The sequence below is a fragment of the Trachypithecus francoisi genome, unplaced genomic scaffold (genome assembly GCF_009764315.1).
Source record: "Trachypithecus francoisi isolate TF-2019V2 unplaced genomic scaffold, Tfra_2.0 Lachesis_group4, whole genome shotgun sequence".
Taxonomy (NCBI): Eukaryota; Metazoa; Chordata; class Mammalia; order Primates; family Cercopithecidae; genus Trachypithecus; species Trachypithecus francoisi.
In genome coordinates, this window is record NW_022681469.1 from 96,583,436 (window position 1) to 96,598,115 (window position 14,680).

The following is a 14,680-nucleotide window of genomic DNA, read 5'->3' on the forward strand; positions in this document are numbered from 1 at the left end:
CACCTTGGCCTCCCAAAGTGCGGGGATTACAGATGTGAGCCACGGTGCCCAGCCAAAACCACCATTCTTAATCTTGCTAGGAAGTGGAAATGAGTTTTTAATAAGCATCTATTCGGGGAACTCTGGTCTCCAGGAGGCATTTCCATTTGAGGGTGAAACATTTTTTAAAAGTGAGCTTGCCAAAAGGAGGAACATTTAAACCTACTGTCAGACAGATTACAAGAAAAAACACACACTCAATGCAACGGGCGGGGGGGTGGGCATCCGGCTCCCAAAGCAAAATCTTGGCCCTAAATTCCATAAAGCTCCTTAATCATAGAAGAAGAACTTACGCTGGCAGAGTCACATGGGTTGTGCCAATTGGAACGATTTCCATGGATTTGCCCCAGAATTTGTTTTTCCATCTCACATCTGAAATGAAATACCAAATATTACATTTTTAGCAGGAGAGTTAGGTAGATTAAATAGTTCCTAGGCTAGATAAATGATCAATCACTATATAGTACAACCTCTTCACAATCAAGTCAATTATTATATAGGATAACTTTTCATAAAATATAAGTACCAACCCTTTGGGCCCCTGGAGCAGAATCAGGGAAACTGAAATGATAAGATAAAGTCCTTTCCATGAATGCATTAACAGCACGAAAGGCAGACAGAAGTGAAAACAAGTAGCACACAGAGAGGCCCAGGTTATAACTAAGTGTGCTATAAGGTAAAATGAAACCTGAGAAGAAGGAGTGATGAACATGTTTGGAGAAAGCATCAGAAGAGGCTTGTCAGAAAGGGCCATCTAAATGGGGCTTTGAGGAAAAAGCAGGAGTTCACTGGGCAGAGAAAAAGCAATTTAAGGCTAAATAGCTTGTCCAAGGGGACAGAAGTATAGGAAAACATAGTCACATAGTATGGTTCTATCCTACAGGTCTCAGACTGTCTTATCTAGAGAAGAGTAGAAAGGTTGAGAACAAAACCAGGTGCAGTGGCTCATGTCTGTAATCCCAGCACTTTGGGAGGCAGAGGCAGGTGGACCACTTGAGGTCAGGAGTTCGAGACCAGCATGGCCAACATGGTAAAACCCCTTCTCTACTAAAAATACAAAAATTAGTTGGGCATTGTGGTGGGTGCCTATAGTCCCAGCTGCTCAGGAGGCTGAGGCAAGAACCCAGGGTGGAGGTTGCAGTGAGCCAAGACTGTGCCATTGCACTCCAGCCTGGGTGATGGAGTGAGATTCTGTCTCAAAAAACAAACAAACAAAACTGAAAACGAAGAACAATGGGCTCTCCAAGCCTGGCTAAGAGTCTGGTTTGTGTGCAATGAGTGGAAACAATCAGGCCACTGATGTGATTAGACATGGACCTTGCAAAGGCAATTGGAAGCCATACGGAGAATGGAACAGGAGTAGGAGAGAGGAGAAGCAAGGCAACAAGTTAAGAGGCTACTGCAGTTGCCCAGGGGATAACAAATGGGGATGAAGGGAACCAAGACAACAGACATGGGGAAGTGAGTGAGCCCAGAAATACTAAAGAAGAAGAAACAGGCACAATTAGGTGACAAATTAGATACAGACTGAAAAAGAATTTATGAACAATGTCAGGTTTTTCTAACTTGCGTGAATGGTGGTACCAACAGAGAAGCCAGGCAATAGAAAAAGAACAGCAAGAGGATCCCATCTGGCTGCTGCACTGAGGATAGACAGACCACAGGGTGGGAGCAGAGGGGACAGTGGGGAGCCCTGGCTGGGGTCCAGGTGAGAGAGGTGGAGGTGGGGCTGGGACCAGCGAGCACAGTGGGCCTCATATTGTATAATCGTATTTATATAAAATGCCCCAAACAGGCACATTTATAGGCTGGGGAATGTTGAGAGAAAAGGGGCGGGGTAATATTTGCTAAAGAGGATTCTTTCTGGAGTGATGAGAATGTTCTAAAATTAACTGTGCTGATAACTGCACAGTTTATAAAATTCACAATTCTGTGAATAAAAACCATTGAACTGTACACTTTACACGGGTGAATGATATGGTATATAAGTTGTATGTTCATAAAATTGTTACTAAGAGAAAAAAAAGATAGCTGGCTGTTTAAAGCAAAAGTAGTAACAATGTACTACATGATTTATGGTATGCAGAAGTAAGATGTACGTCAAAAATGGTAGAGAGGTTGGGAGGGGAAAATGGAAGTATACTTCTGTAAATCTCACTATAGGTGAAACTGGCATAATATTATTTGATGATATTAAAAATATATAACATAAATCCTAAAGTAACAACTTTAACAAGAAATAAAACAGGTAAGTATAGCTAATAAGCTAACAGGGGAGATGAAAGAGAATGATAGAAATTATTCAATCCAGCCGGGCGCGGTGGCTCAAGCCTGTAATCCCAGCACTTTGGGAGGCCGAGATGGGCGGATCACGAGGTCGGGAGATCGAGACCATCCTGGCTAATACGGTGAAACCCCGTCTCTACTAAAAAATACAAAAAACTAGCCGGGCGATGAGGCGGGCGCCTGTAGTCCCAGCTACTCGGGAGGCTGAGGCAGGAGAATGGCGTAAACCCGGGAGGCGGAGCTTGCAGTGAGCTGAGATCCGGCCACTGCACTCCAGCCTGGGTGGCAGAGCAAGACTCCGTCTCAACAAAAAAAAAAAAGAAATTATTCAATCCAAAAGGCAGAGAAAGAGGAAAAGGAGAACAAAGAACAGATGTGACAAACAGAACAGAAACATCATGAGGGCAGATTTAAGCCCAGCTACATCTACAATCACAACAAATGGAAATGGTTTACATAACCTACATAAAAGGCAGAGAAATGTCAGGCTGGGTTATAAACCAAGATTTGGGAATCCTAGGCCCATGGAAATAGGTGGATTGCTCAGGAAAAGGCTGATGGGGAAGGATGGCCTAGGAGAAGGATGCTCAGGAAAGGGAAGGATGTAATGTAGGAAGCACACAGAACTACTTGGAGAAGACCCCTCTCATTAAAAAAAAAAAAAAAATCCAACTTTTGGCTGGGCGAGGTGGCTCACGCCTATAATGTCAGCACTTTGGGAGGCCGAGGCAGACATATCACAAGGTCAAGACATCAAGACCATCCTGGCCAGCATGGTGAAACCCCATCTCTACTAAAAATACAAAAATTAGCTGGGCATGGTGGCTCATGCCTGTAGTCCCAGCTACTTGGGAGGCTGAGGCAGGAGAATTATTGAACGTGGGAGACAGAGGTTGCAGTGAGCCGAGATCACGCCACTGCACTCCAGCCTGGCAACAGACTGAGATTCCATCTCAAACAAAAAAAAAAAATCCAACTTTTGAAACAACAAAGAAGAGGTGCTTATAGCATGAGTGAGATTTATCAGTTAGGAGGCTAGGAACCTTATGAGAATATTTCCAGAGGGTTTTGGTGAGAGAGCAGTTTCAATCTTAAACTTTAATAGCAAAGGTGAAGAAAGAAAACCATGGTACTTGTCACTTTAAGCTGGAAATACTGATTGCCTCCAGAGAGAGAAACTGAGTGGCTGGGGAAGGGGGTTACAGTATACTGTTTTGTACTTTTAAAGTTTAATAGACTGCCTGTGTGCATGTGTGTGTGTGTGTGTGTAAAGGCAACATGTGATATCAGTGGTAGCAGAGAAAAATATTTTAAAAATGTATATGTGCTTACTGTCTTAAAAACTTAGGATGCTTATATTTTCCTTCTACAGTACACTTTTTTTTAATAAATTGAGAGGTTAACAAAATTAATCCATCTAGGAAATAGCTATAGCCTTATTTATTCTTCAGAAGATTTACCCACCCACCCCCAACTCAAAATATAAACTGAACAAAATTTTAGGAACAATCATCTCAAAAATGAAAAGAAGTAATAAGCAATGTAAAACATGACCTCAGAAATAAAATTTAAGTCTGACAAAAGCAGAAAACTCCTCTGCTGTCTACACTCTGATAAACAACTGTAAATATTTAGTGTCTCTTGAAATATGTGAAGCATTTCAAATGATTTTTAAATAAGATAAAGTTACAGAAATAAATGGAGGAGGCTCAGATAAAGTAAGTGAGAGATGAGCGGCAAGAACAGGTGACGTAGATCCTTCCAACCAGGCCCAAATCCAGGGACCACTTTTGATCTCAGTAAGAATTGATAGCAATTCTTGGATAAAGTAAATAGATACATATTACACAATATGATGGAAGTAAAATGTATTAGCACATTACCTTGCCAGAAAACAAAATTTCTAGACTCAGCATGACATGCAGAGATAGGCGGATGGTGGCTGACCTGATGGAAACAAAGGACAGAAAAACAAAAAATGAACTTTTGCATCTCATGAAATCCATTCTTTCTCCACTGCACTGAGATGTAACACTGTGCAGTGCTGAACTGAAGGAAAAACTTCTTTAGTTTCCCTCAACAAGTCTGTCCTCAAGAGGGCGCTCCTGATACAGTCAGCTCCCACTTGCTCAGGTTGGTCAAGGGTGAGGGCAAGGCCCTTGAATGGAAGCCTCCAGAAGCCTCCGTGGGAGGGCGGCCAGGTGGCGAGTGATGAGGATAGAGGTGCATTTTGAAAGACATAAAAATAAAAACAGGGACATGTGAGGATTGCTCATCCATAACATATAATCTAACATTGGTTACCAATGTGTCAACATCTCTGTCAGCTGTTCTGAAAGTAGCTGCAGATGTTTTAATTAAGATATCAAGTAACAAGTATTCTAACAAGCAACCTAAATGCTCTTCCTCAGGCTCAGCCAATTTAACTCTTGAAAACTCTGCATAATAAAGGCCAGCCTCTTTTCAAATCACCTACAAGAAGACCAATGCAAGGTAATTTTTTTTAAAAAGAATGTTTCTATTAAAAAAAAAAAAGGAGAGGGGGGAAACACACAATTGTTGAGGAAATGTTAGTCAACTGTTAAGAACATTTTATTTATTTTTTTGTCAAGATAAAAACTATCTTGAGCAAGTAAGTAATCTCATTCCAGAAAAGAGAACTCCCTGGAGCAGAGACTGCTTTTTGGCAAGGAGTCATTACTCATTTTATTCAGTAATGAAGAGGCTGAAGAGAAAATGGCTCCTCCCTCTATTTCCTCATTATCTCAGTTGCACTCAGGGAACGTTGAGAGATGTACATGCTGTTATTCTAATTCAGTACTGGTGAAACCACAGTAATGCTGCCAGGGTTGTTTCCAGAAAGTTCTCTGGTGTAGTTGATTCCTAGCAGAGGTGTCTTACATTGAGAGTATCTAGCTCAAAGCCTGCATTTTATAAACAAAGAGACTGAAACCAGAAAGATTAAGTAACATTTCCCAAGCCACACTGATAGTCAGGGAAGAGATAAAGGAAAGACCAAGCGGTTTTGGTTTACCTCACTGGTTTTCAAACTTTGCAAAAAAAGGAAAAAAAAAATGTTTTGAGCAGCTGCACGGTTTTCAAACCCATCTTATCAAGAACCCAGAATACTGAGCCCCTGCTTGAGAAAACAGGTGGGGAGGAAGGGAGGACAGTGGGTAACAAATCCACAGCTGTTCACCTTCCTGGGACCCTCGGCTGAGGAACATGGTTTGAAAACTACTACTGTGTGCCAGGCCTCCAGCTGGAGGACTGCAGGGCTGGGAGGATGCAGTCACACACACCATACCCACATGTGACTCATGGGATTACAGCTGTGTGGGCCAAAGAAAGGTAGAGACAAAGATGTAAATCATGTAGGTATCTTTCAGATTCCTCAATGAACATAAACACCAGTTGCAATACAAAGCAGGAGACTCAAATTTGCTGCTCTTTGGTTTGTCTTAGTTCCCATGTGCCTCCTAAGAACGTGAGCCCTTCTGTGCCTGTGGGATTTTCAAGGGCAATTTTCACTTCAAGCACTGACTTAGAAACCTAATCCCATAATGTAACTCTCTGATATTTCCTTTGATGTTGTCTTTTTTCTTGAGACAGGGTCTCACTCTGCCACCCAGGCTGGAGTGCAGTGCCACAATCAGCCCACTACAGCCTAGCCCTCCAGGGCTCAAGTGATCCTCCTGTCTCAGCCTCTCAAGTTGCTGGCACTAAAGGTGTGTGCCACCATGCCTGGCTAATTTTTTCACTTTTTGTAGGGATGGGGTCATGCTATGTTGCCCAGATAGGTCTGGAACTCCTGGCTTCAAGTGATCTTCCCACCTCAGCCTCCCAAAGTGCTGGGATTACAGGTGTGAGCCACCATATCCAGTTGTCTTTTTTAAAAAAGTCCTACCACTTGGAGATACTTTATATCAAAAAATGCTACATTCTTCTCCTTTTCTTCACTAGCTGTCTCTCAATGAAAACAGTGGAGTTAGCTTTGAAACCATGGGGCCATATAAAACAAAATCAGGGTGCAGTGGCACAGCCCTGTAAGCTACTTGGGAGGCTGAGGCAGAAGGATCCCTTGAGCCCAGGGTCCAGGAATTCAAGACCAGCCTGGGCAATACAGTGAGACCCTATCTATAATAATAATAATAATAATTAAAAACAACCATAAATCAGCTCAAGACAATCCCCACTCCCCACTTCTCCACCGAACCTGGCATGACCCACTACAGAGTGGAAGGACAGCTATGAAATGTTCCTCTCCCCCATAAGGGAGACATATTTTAAAGTGGATTATTATGAAGTAGATTATATTCATCCCACAAAAACAATGTAGCAATGTGGGAGAAGAGTACTATAGCTTTGATGAAGAATTTGGCATCTTTACAGGTATGGCCGAATGTAAACATCAAAGCCAAACACAGTATAGAAAAACCATACACCTCTTTTGTAATAATTTTAAACACCATAAAATAGGGATACACTATCCATATGAACTATAAAAGAACCCCTACTGTATACACACATCTCATAACAACACAAGCTTGATTTTTTTAAACTATTGTGTTAATGAATGAATGTTTAGCAGATTAAGTTTAGATGGATTCAACACATTTTCTGAATTAAGTCTCAACCTTCAAATATCAGTAACTTTGCTTATTTCTTTATGGCTTACACAGGCCTTTGGGAATGGTTTATTTGGCCCACATTGCTTTTAAGAGTTTTACAAAGCTTTCTGGGGAGATTTACATTGATAGCTTATTATTATTATTATTATTTTGTATATTTCCTCCTATTTGTGGAGCATCTGCCATGTGCTACACTAGTGTCCGGGAATGAGGGAAAGGTTTTTGTCGTTCCACGAACCTGAGCCCTGACTGCAACATCATCTGCTGGCTGTTTGACCTTCACAGCTTTCCAATCCCCTCAGCCTCTGTCACCTCATCTGTGAAATAAGGCTGATTCCACTGACTTGGCCAACTAAAAGAGAACACATACAAACTGTCCAGGATCGTATGCTGATGTGGATGAGGCAGAGACTATGTTTTGCTTTCTTTTTAATGAGTGTATTTTCACTTGGTTCTTACTATCTTCATTAGCCTGATTTTATAAATTAGGAAATAGGGGTTCTGTCCAGCAAAGAGCTTCCCCAATGCCACACCATTAATGAGTGATAAAGGTAGCACTCCAAACCTACGTCATCCTCTTCCAGATCCAGGGCTCGTTGTCCCTCCCCAAAGCCAGGACACATCATTAAGGTTCCTTCTCATGGACATTTAGAGAAAAAACCTTTTGAATTTGACCTTTCCAACCTGAGTCTCGCATATTTCTTTGTAAAATGAGGTGTGAGGATCCCTCTTGGCTTCAAAATGCTCTGATTCTAACATCTGATGTTAATATCTTCTTCGAATCTTAGTATCAAAGGTGGCAGCGGATGCTGGCCAACTTGAAAATATTATACAAAGGCTTTGATTAACTTCAATGCCCATGGAAAAATGTAATTCACACTTAATCACTAATCTTTGTTGATGGCAATCCTTCTAAAATCTATTAGAGTAGAGAATAATGAGCAGAATCTAACCTGTCTTTGTTATTGTAGGATTTTGGTTGAGTCTGTATTCTCCTTACATTTTAACTCAGGCAAAAAAAGGCAGTAGATGCATTTGTCTGAATTGACCCAGCCCTGGAAGAGAAGCTGTCTGTTAGCCTATTGAATAAACCCAATTTAGACATTTTTTTTTTAAGCATTCTTCCCTATCACTTCCTCTCCAATCAAAGAAGAGCAATTCTTGATTGGTAAGGATGTCCAAGCATTCAAGGAATTACTACACACGGTTTTTATTATGCAAGTATTCATATGATAACACATGTATCTATCTTTCTTTCTACAAGCCCCAATATAGTTCCCCTGGCAGTTAAGAATTCTGGTAATTTATAATTTATTTATATATCTGAGGCCTTTCTTTACCTTGACCTAATCATTTTTAATTTATGCTTTGAATGCACTTTATAGAAGAGGTCAAGGGAGAAGCAGATAGGGAAAGGATGTATTTTCAGTATTTTTGTACTTTGTAAGCTTTTCTTTTTCAGATTTAGAAAAGTAGCCCTTCAATACCATCAGTTCTCCCCTGCAACTGCTCCAAGGCATAACTATCCAGTACTCCCAGGTCCTGACTTCCCTGCAGCAATACAGGGCAATAATGAAAAAGAGGGCAAGTGCCAGGTGAAGAGGTCATCCAGAGAGGGGGACCAAGTGGCCATTCTTTCCAGGTCACTCATCAAGCACTTACTGATTGCCTCCGATGTGTCAGGCACTGTCCTAGTCACCAAGGGTACAATGATAAGCTAAAGAAACAAAAATTCTTACCCTGATGGAAGTTGTATTTTAGTATGGAAGTGGGTAAGACAAACAACACATAAGAAGCACATAATTTGTCAGTAGTAATGTGTGTTGAGGAAAATAAAGCAGGGCATGGGGATGTGGGGACAGTGAGTAGGAGGGCTGGTTAGACAGGGTGGTGGGGCAGGACTCTAATAATGGAAACCTGTGGGGCTGAGAGAAGTTCGGAAGTTAACCACACAGATATCTGAGAGAAGCACGTCCCAGGTAGAGGACACAGCCAAGGCCAATGGCTGGAAAATGCTTGGTACGAAGCAGAAGCAGCAAAGTCAGTGTGGCAGAGCTAAATGACCAGGCGGGGAAAGTAGGAGAAGTGTCTGAGGGTGAGATTTTTGAGGGCATTGTGGATCATGGCCAGGACTTTGGATTTTATTCCAAGTGACTTGGGAAGTTGGTGGAGGGTTTAGAGCAGCTGCTGCTTCTGTTTTAAGCAGTCACTCTGGCTGCTGGATAAGGAATTAACTGGCTCTGGAAACAGGAGATCAGTAGTGAGTCCAACTGCAATAATACCAGTCACTGATTTTAGTGGCCTGAGCTAGGTGACCAGCACCAAATGGGAGACAGAGTGAAAATGGCTGGCTGTAGAAGGCAGGTTTCTGAAGGAAGACCCCAGGATTTGCTGATGAGAGGATGTGAGTTATTAGAGAAAGAGCTATTAAGGATGATGCCAAGAATTCTGACCTGATTCTGGGGAGAATGCAGATGTCAATTATTTTCCCTTCTCCCATGTTCAGAGTGAATCACTTATCTCATAAACACATGGCTTCTAGCAAAAAATTAAAAAACAAAAACACATTAAGTGCTGACTTGCCCTAGAAATGTAGAAAACCACAAAGCAATGGTTTTGTTGTCTCATCTTTGATTTACTGCTGGTTTTATTTGAATGGTTTGAATTTACCCTTTGACAGTGTCTCTAAGATGGTATTTACTTATTTAATAGGTAATAAATAACTGCTTACTAGTAGATACAAGGACTATTCAGAGAGGTTACATGAGTGTGCAAGGAGGAAGTGATGGGTGTGGCAAGTATAAGTCTGTCCAAGAATGTATGGACTCAGAGTCTTCCAATAAATAACAGAAAAGGAAGAAAAGCTGAGCCTGTAGAGCAAAGGAAAATATCTTCATTTCAATCTCTTATATTTTAGTAACTTTTAATAACTGCACTCAGCTTTTCTGACACTCTCAAGGGTATGCAGGTGGGTGGGTAAATGGTTAAAATGAACAATGATCTGGACAACTAAAGTTTCATGTAATTAGGAAAAGCTACTTTTTAGACTATAGCTTAATTGCATATCCTTTCAACACCAAACCTTTCCCAAAGGTCTGAAAAAAGGAACGCAGCCAACTGAAATAAGTTTTCTGACCCATCTATTCCCTTGATGCAGCTCAAAAACAGTGTGTTAGCTCTGCCAGGCAGCAGGAGGACTCAGCAAGCAGGGAATCACCTGCCAGAGGATGCTCAGTCCCTGACCAATAAGGAAAGAAGGGAAGTCCCTCCTCTCTGAATTCCTCCTTTTGTGGGTTTGTGTAGAAAGCCAAGGTTGAATTGGATTTTTTGGCACAGAGGAAACCTCTGAGAAGGTGGACGAGCCAGAGGGTCAGAACCCAGGACAGGAATGTGTATGACTCACTCCTGATCGTTCCTCTTTCACAAAGGCCACACCCCAGTCTACCACGGGAGCTGAAAACAAAGTCCTATGTGAGTCTGGAGAGACTCTTCATGGCAAGAAAGAACAGCATACACAAAGGGCTGCTTTCACATCCACCGCAGACTCCACTAGCTCTGAGCACAGTCACTGAGTCCACACAAGAGACCCCACAAAAGGTGAGGGGAAAAGGACGCAGGGATGGAAACAGAGGGGCTGGGTTAGATCTAGCATTTGCTGAGGGCCACTGGGAAGCTCAAATCCTCTAAGCCTTGGTTTCCTCGCCTGTAACTGATCCCTGCCTCACCTTCCACAGAGCGCTATTTTGGAGATCAAGTAAGATCATGAATGCACAGAACACTCTACACATCTAATACTTGTTATAAGAAAAATTTTTAACAAGAAATGCTTTCTCTGGTTTCTGACCACATGAGTCATTTTGATATTGTGGTTTTGGGTCTTTTAGATGAGAAACAATAGAGAGGCAAGTTTCAACGGAGTCGAACTCTCAAGCAGCAATGACTTCCACTTGCCTGGCTGCTCACCACCTGGAACATCCACATATCCAGCAAATCCACAGGATAACAAAATCGAGGGGCTTTGAGGGAGAGACAGCCATCGCTTTCCAAATCAGACTGTTGTCTAGGAAACTCAGAAGAAAGGCCAAGTTGTTTCTTGCCAGGTCCTTAAGCTTGGAGATATAATTTCCATCAACATCCTCCTTAGAAAAAAATTCCACCCTATATTAATTCAGGGGGCTTGCCCAGTTTATTATATTAGTCATCCAGAAACCTGTACTCACTGTAGAGAGGCGCAAGAAAACAAACCTCTAAGCCATGAGAGCTTAAGTATATCAATGACACATAATGGACAAGGGCAGAGTCATGCTGCCTCCATCAAGGTAGACTGTCTCCTGGGCTGGAGGCAGAAAGAGCCATACCAGGTACCAGTAGGAAACAGAATAAATGCTCTGGCACACTCTTCAGACGTGTTAAATTAGAATAGACAAGGTCAGGAGAGGGAAAGAGGGGCACTGAGTTGATAGGCTCCTGCGGGCCAGGAAAAGGGAGGCTCCGACCCTACGCCCTTCCCACTCCTAAGGCAGAGGGCTGCCTGGTGTATTGAATCACATAGGTGCATCTTCACACTGTAGACTCACTTAGGATTCTCAGTGGCTTCCCAGTAATCTGCCTATGGGAAAATCATACCTAGTCACACTGGACAATGCTTTCTGATCCCCAGAGCAGGTCTATTTTTCACAATAAATGCATATAGTAGCATTCTAGTTTATATATCAGTCTCTTGTAAGCTTAGTGTGAATTTATCCCTGAGATACTCATCCATTCTTAGGTATATTAAAATAACCAACTATCTGTGGCCATCAGGCTAAATTCCAGACAGATGAAGCAGCTCCATGATGATCAGGACTGGTGGTATGACCATGGTGAAGCCAGCTGTGAGAACTCCTGGCTGCCTGATAGCCATCTTCTGTCAGAGACTCACCAGCAACATTAAGGCCCCTTCGAGCCACTTGTACTAGAAGTGGAGATATAGCATACCTTATTTGAACATAAGAAAGTATATATTACAGATACATGCCCTTCTAGTTTTCTTTCATCAAGTCATTCCTCAGGCTCCTCTCTGCCTTGTCAACACTCCTCTTACTATTCTTTTCCCTTTTTTTTGAAACGGAGTCTTGCTCTGTTGCCCAGGCTGGAGTGCAGTGGTACGATCTTAGCTCACTGAATCCTCTGCCTCCCAGGTTCAAGTGATTCTCCTGCCTCAGCCTCCTGAGTAAGTAGGATTATAGGCATGTGACACCACACCTGGCTAATTTTTTGGATTCTTAGTAGAGATGGGGTTTCACCATGTTAGCCAGGCTTGTCTGGAACTCCTGACCTCAAGTGATTCACCTACCTCAGCCTTCCAAACTCTTACTATTATTTGTTTGGTTTTTGTTTTTGAGATGGGGTCTTGCTCTGTCGCCCAGGCTGGAGTGCAGTGGCGTGATCTCAGCTCACTGCAAGCTCCGCCTCCCAGGTTCGCACTATTCTCCTGCCTCAGACTCCTGAGTAGCTGGGACTACAGGCGCCTGCCACCACGCCCAGCTAAATTTTTGTATTTTTAGTAGAGACGGGGTTTCACCGTGTTAGCCAGTATGGACCTTGATCTCCTGACCTCGTGATCCACCCACCTAGGCCTCCCAAAGTGCTGGGATTACAGGGGTGAGCCACTGCGGCCGGCCACTCTTACTATTCTTAATACTTTATAATAAAAGGCATTGTAGGCCAGGTATGGTGGCTCAAGACTGTAATCCCAGCACTTTGGTAGGCCAAGGTGGGCGGATCCCATGAAGTCAGTTTACGACCAGCCTGGCCAATATGGTGAAACACCATCTCTATTAAAAATACGAAACTTAGCTGGGCATGGTGGCACAAGCCTGTAGTCCCAGCTACTTGGGAGGCATAGGTGCGAGGATCACTTGAACTGGGAGGCAGAGGTTGCAATAAGCTGAGATCGTGCCATTGTACTCCCGCCTGGGTGACAAAGTGAGACTCTGTCTCAAAAAAAAAAAAAGCATCGTAGAAGTTCCCAGTAAATGTAAGAGCAGTAGCCATTTACTGAGTATTTCCATCAGTGTATTATTTTATTTAAGCCTTACTACAACCTATTAGTCAAACATTATCATTCCTAATTTATAGATTAAAAAAAAAAAAGGGAGGCTTAGAAAGTTGAAGGAACTTACATAAGGTCACGCATGGAGCAAACTGTGGAGTTAAGATTGGAAGCAGGCAGGTCTGCACATCCTACACCCAGCACATCCTAAACTACTAACAATAACCACTTCTCTTTCTTGCTTATTTCATGGAACTAAATGCTGTTATGTAACCCTCTTTCTGTCTTTGTGCACAGGTGCCCAGGAGCTCTGATTTCTCCCCACTGTGCCACCATGGGAAACACACAAACAGATCTTGTTTTGGGCCCTGTCCCACCAGGGCTCAGAGGACTGAAGCTCAACTTTACACAGCTCATGTTACTATTCTTTTCTTATAGCTATTCATCCTGTCCTGATTGTCTGCTGTAGTTTGAGGCTATTTTTGGCCTTTATTTTTTCACAAGAGTGCATATGATACCATGGAAACCAAATTATATTTTCATTTATTCTCATTCTATTTCAGGTTCAGTATTTAAATAACCCAGATGAATTTTGAATCACACAGATTATCTTATCCCCTTTAACTACTGATTTAGCTCCCTACTTCCCCAGTATCAGTCCATGTTTAATTTCTTGTTTTAGCTTCTAACTGGCAAGCTACTGACAGTGTGCTTTGGGTTACTGTATATTCATTTTCCTTCAAGTTCCAGAGAACACTCCTTATCATTTACAGTTAAGATAAGCACTATCATCATAAGTCTCTCAGCCAACCCACGCTTCCCTTCCTCTCCCTGTAGTGCAAATCCATTGATAAAGAGAGCAGCAAGATAAAAGAATATTTTAGCAATCCACCCCCCACTTCTCCTCAGTTCTCTAAGAACTGGGGGGTGAGAAATGTATAGAAACAATGATGTTTAACGTTCCTAGGGATTTAGGGATATACAGAGAGTGAACATGTTTGATTGCTACCTTAACAAGGTGGGAGAGGGTATATTTTATTTTTTTAATTTGTTATAATTTTTAAAAAATTTCTTCCTGCGCATCTTAGTAAGAGAAGGTTTTAAAAATTTTTCAATATGTACACACTCTATTTTAGGTAAATAATTCCCTATTGACAAGTATTTTAGATGTTCCCACCCCAAATTATTGATGCATGCTGGCATGCATCAATAATGACAGCAAACACTCATATAACATGTATCTTCATGTCCCAGACACTGCTCCAAGCGCTTTGCAGACAGTGTCTCGCTGAATCATCACAAAACCATGTGAGGTACATACAACTGTCATCATCTCCACTCTCAAGAACAAACTAAAGCACAGAGAAGCTATGTAACTTGCCCTGGGTTATAATGCTAGTAAGAGGTAGAAATGAGATAGGATGGATCCTAGGCTGTCTGATGTCTGAGTATTACTCTATGCTACTTCTATGGCAAGAGTGTGACGGAACCTTAGGCTGCATGAGTACAAGGTTGTGCATCCATCAGATGAGGGCAGGGACTCCTGTCCAGATCCCTCAGCCCCACCCCACTGTGATATCCTAGCACCTGGAACAGTGGCAGGCACATGGTATATGTTCTAGAAATAATTTATTGACTAGAATGAATAAATACATCAATGAATGATTCCTCTCAAATCAAAATTGAGAAT

The 14,680-nt window shown here is 42.2% G+C and overlaps 1 protein-coding gene across 7 annotated transcripts in view; it reads right to left on the reverse strand.

The window, feature by feature from the left end:
• OSBPL3 (oxysterol binding protein like 3) overlaps window positions 1–14,680 on the reverse strand; it is a 183,546-nt gene that overhangs the window by 19,943 nt on the left and 148,923 nt on the right. For all 7 annotated transcript variants that reach the window (XM_033194114.1, XM_033194111.1, XM_033194113.1 and 4 more), the window contains 2 exons: window positions 4,209–4,272; window positions 333–411 (listed from right to left, as the gene is read on the reverse strand). In XM_033194114.1, the coding sequence (XP_033050005.1) occupies window positions 333–411; window positions 4,209–4,272 (143 nt within the window). The remainder of the gene's footprint in view (window positions 1–332; window positions 412–4,208; window positions 4,273–14,680) is intronic.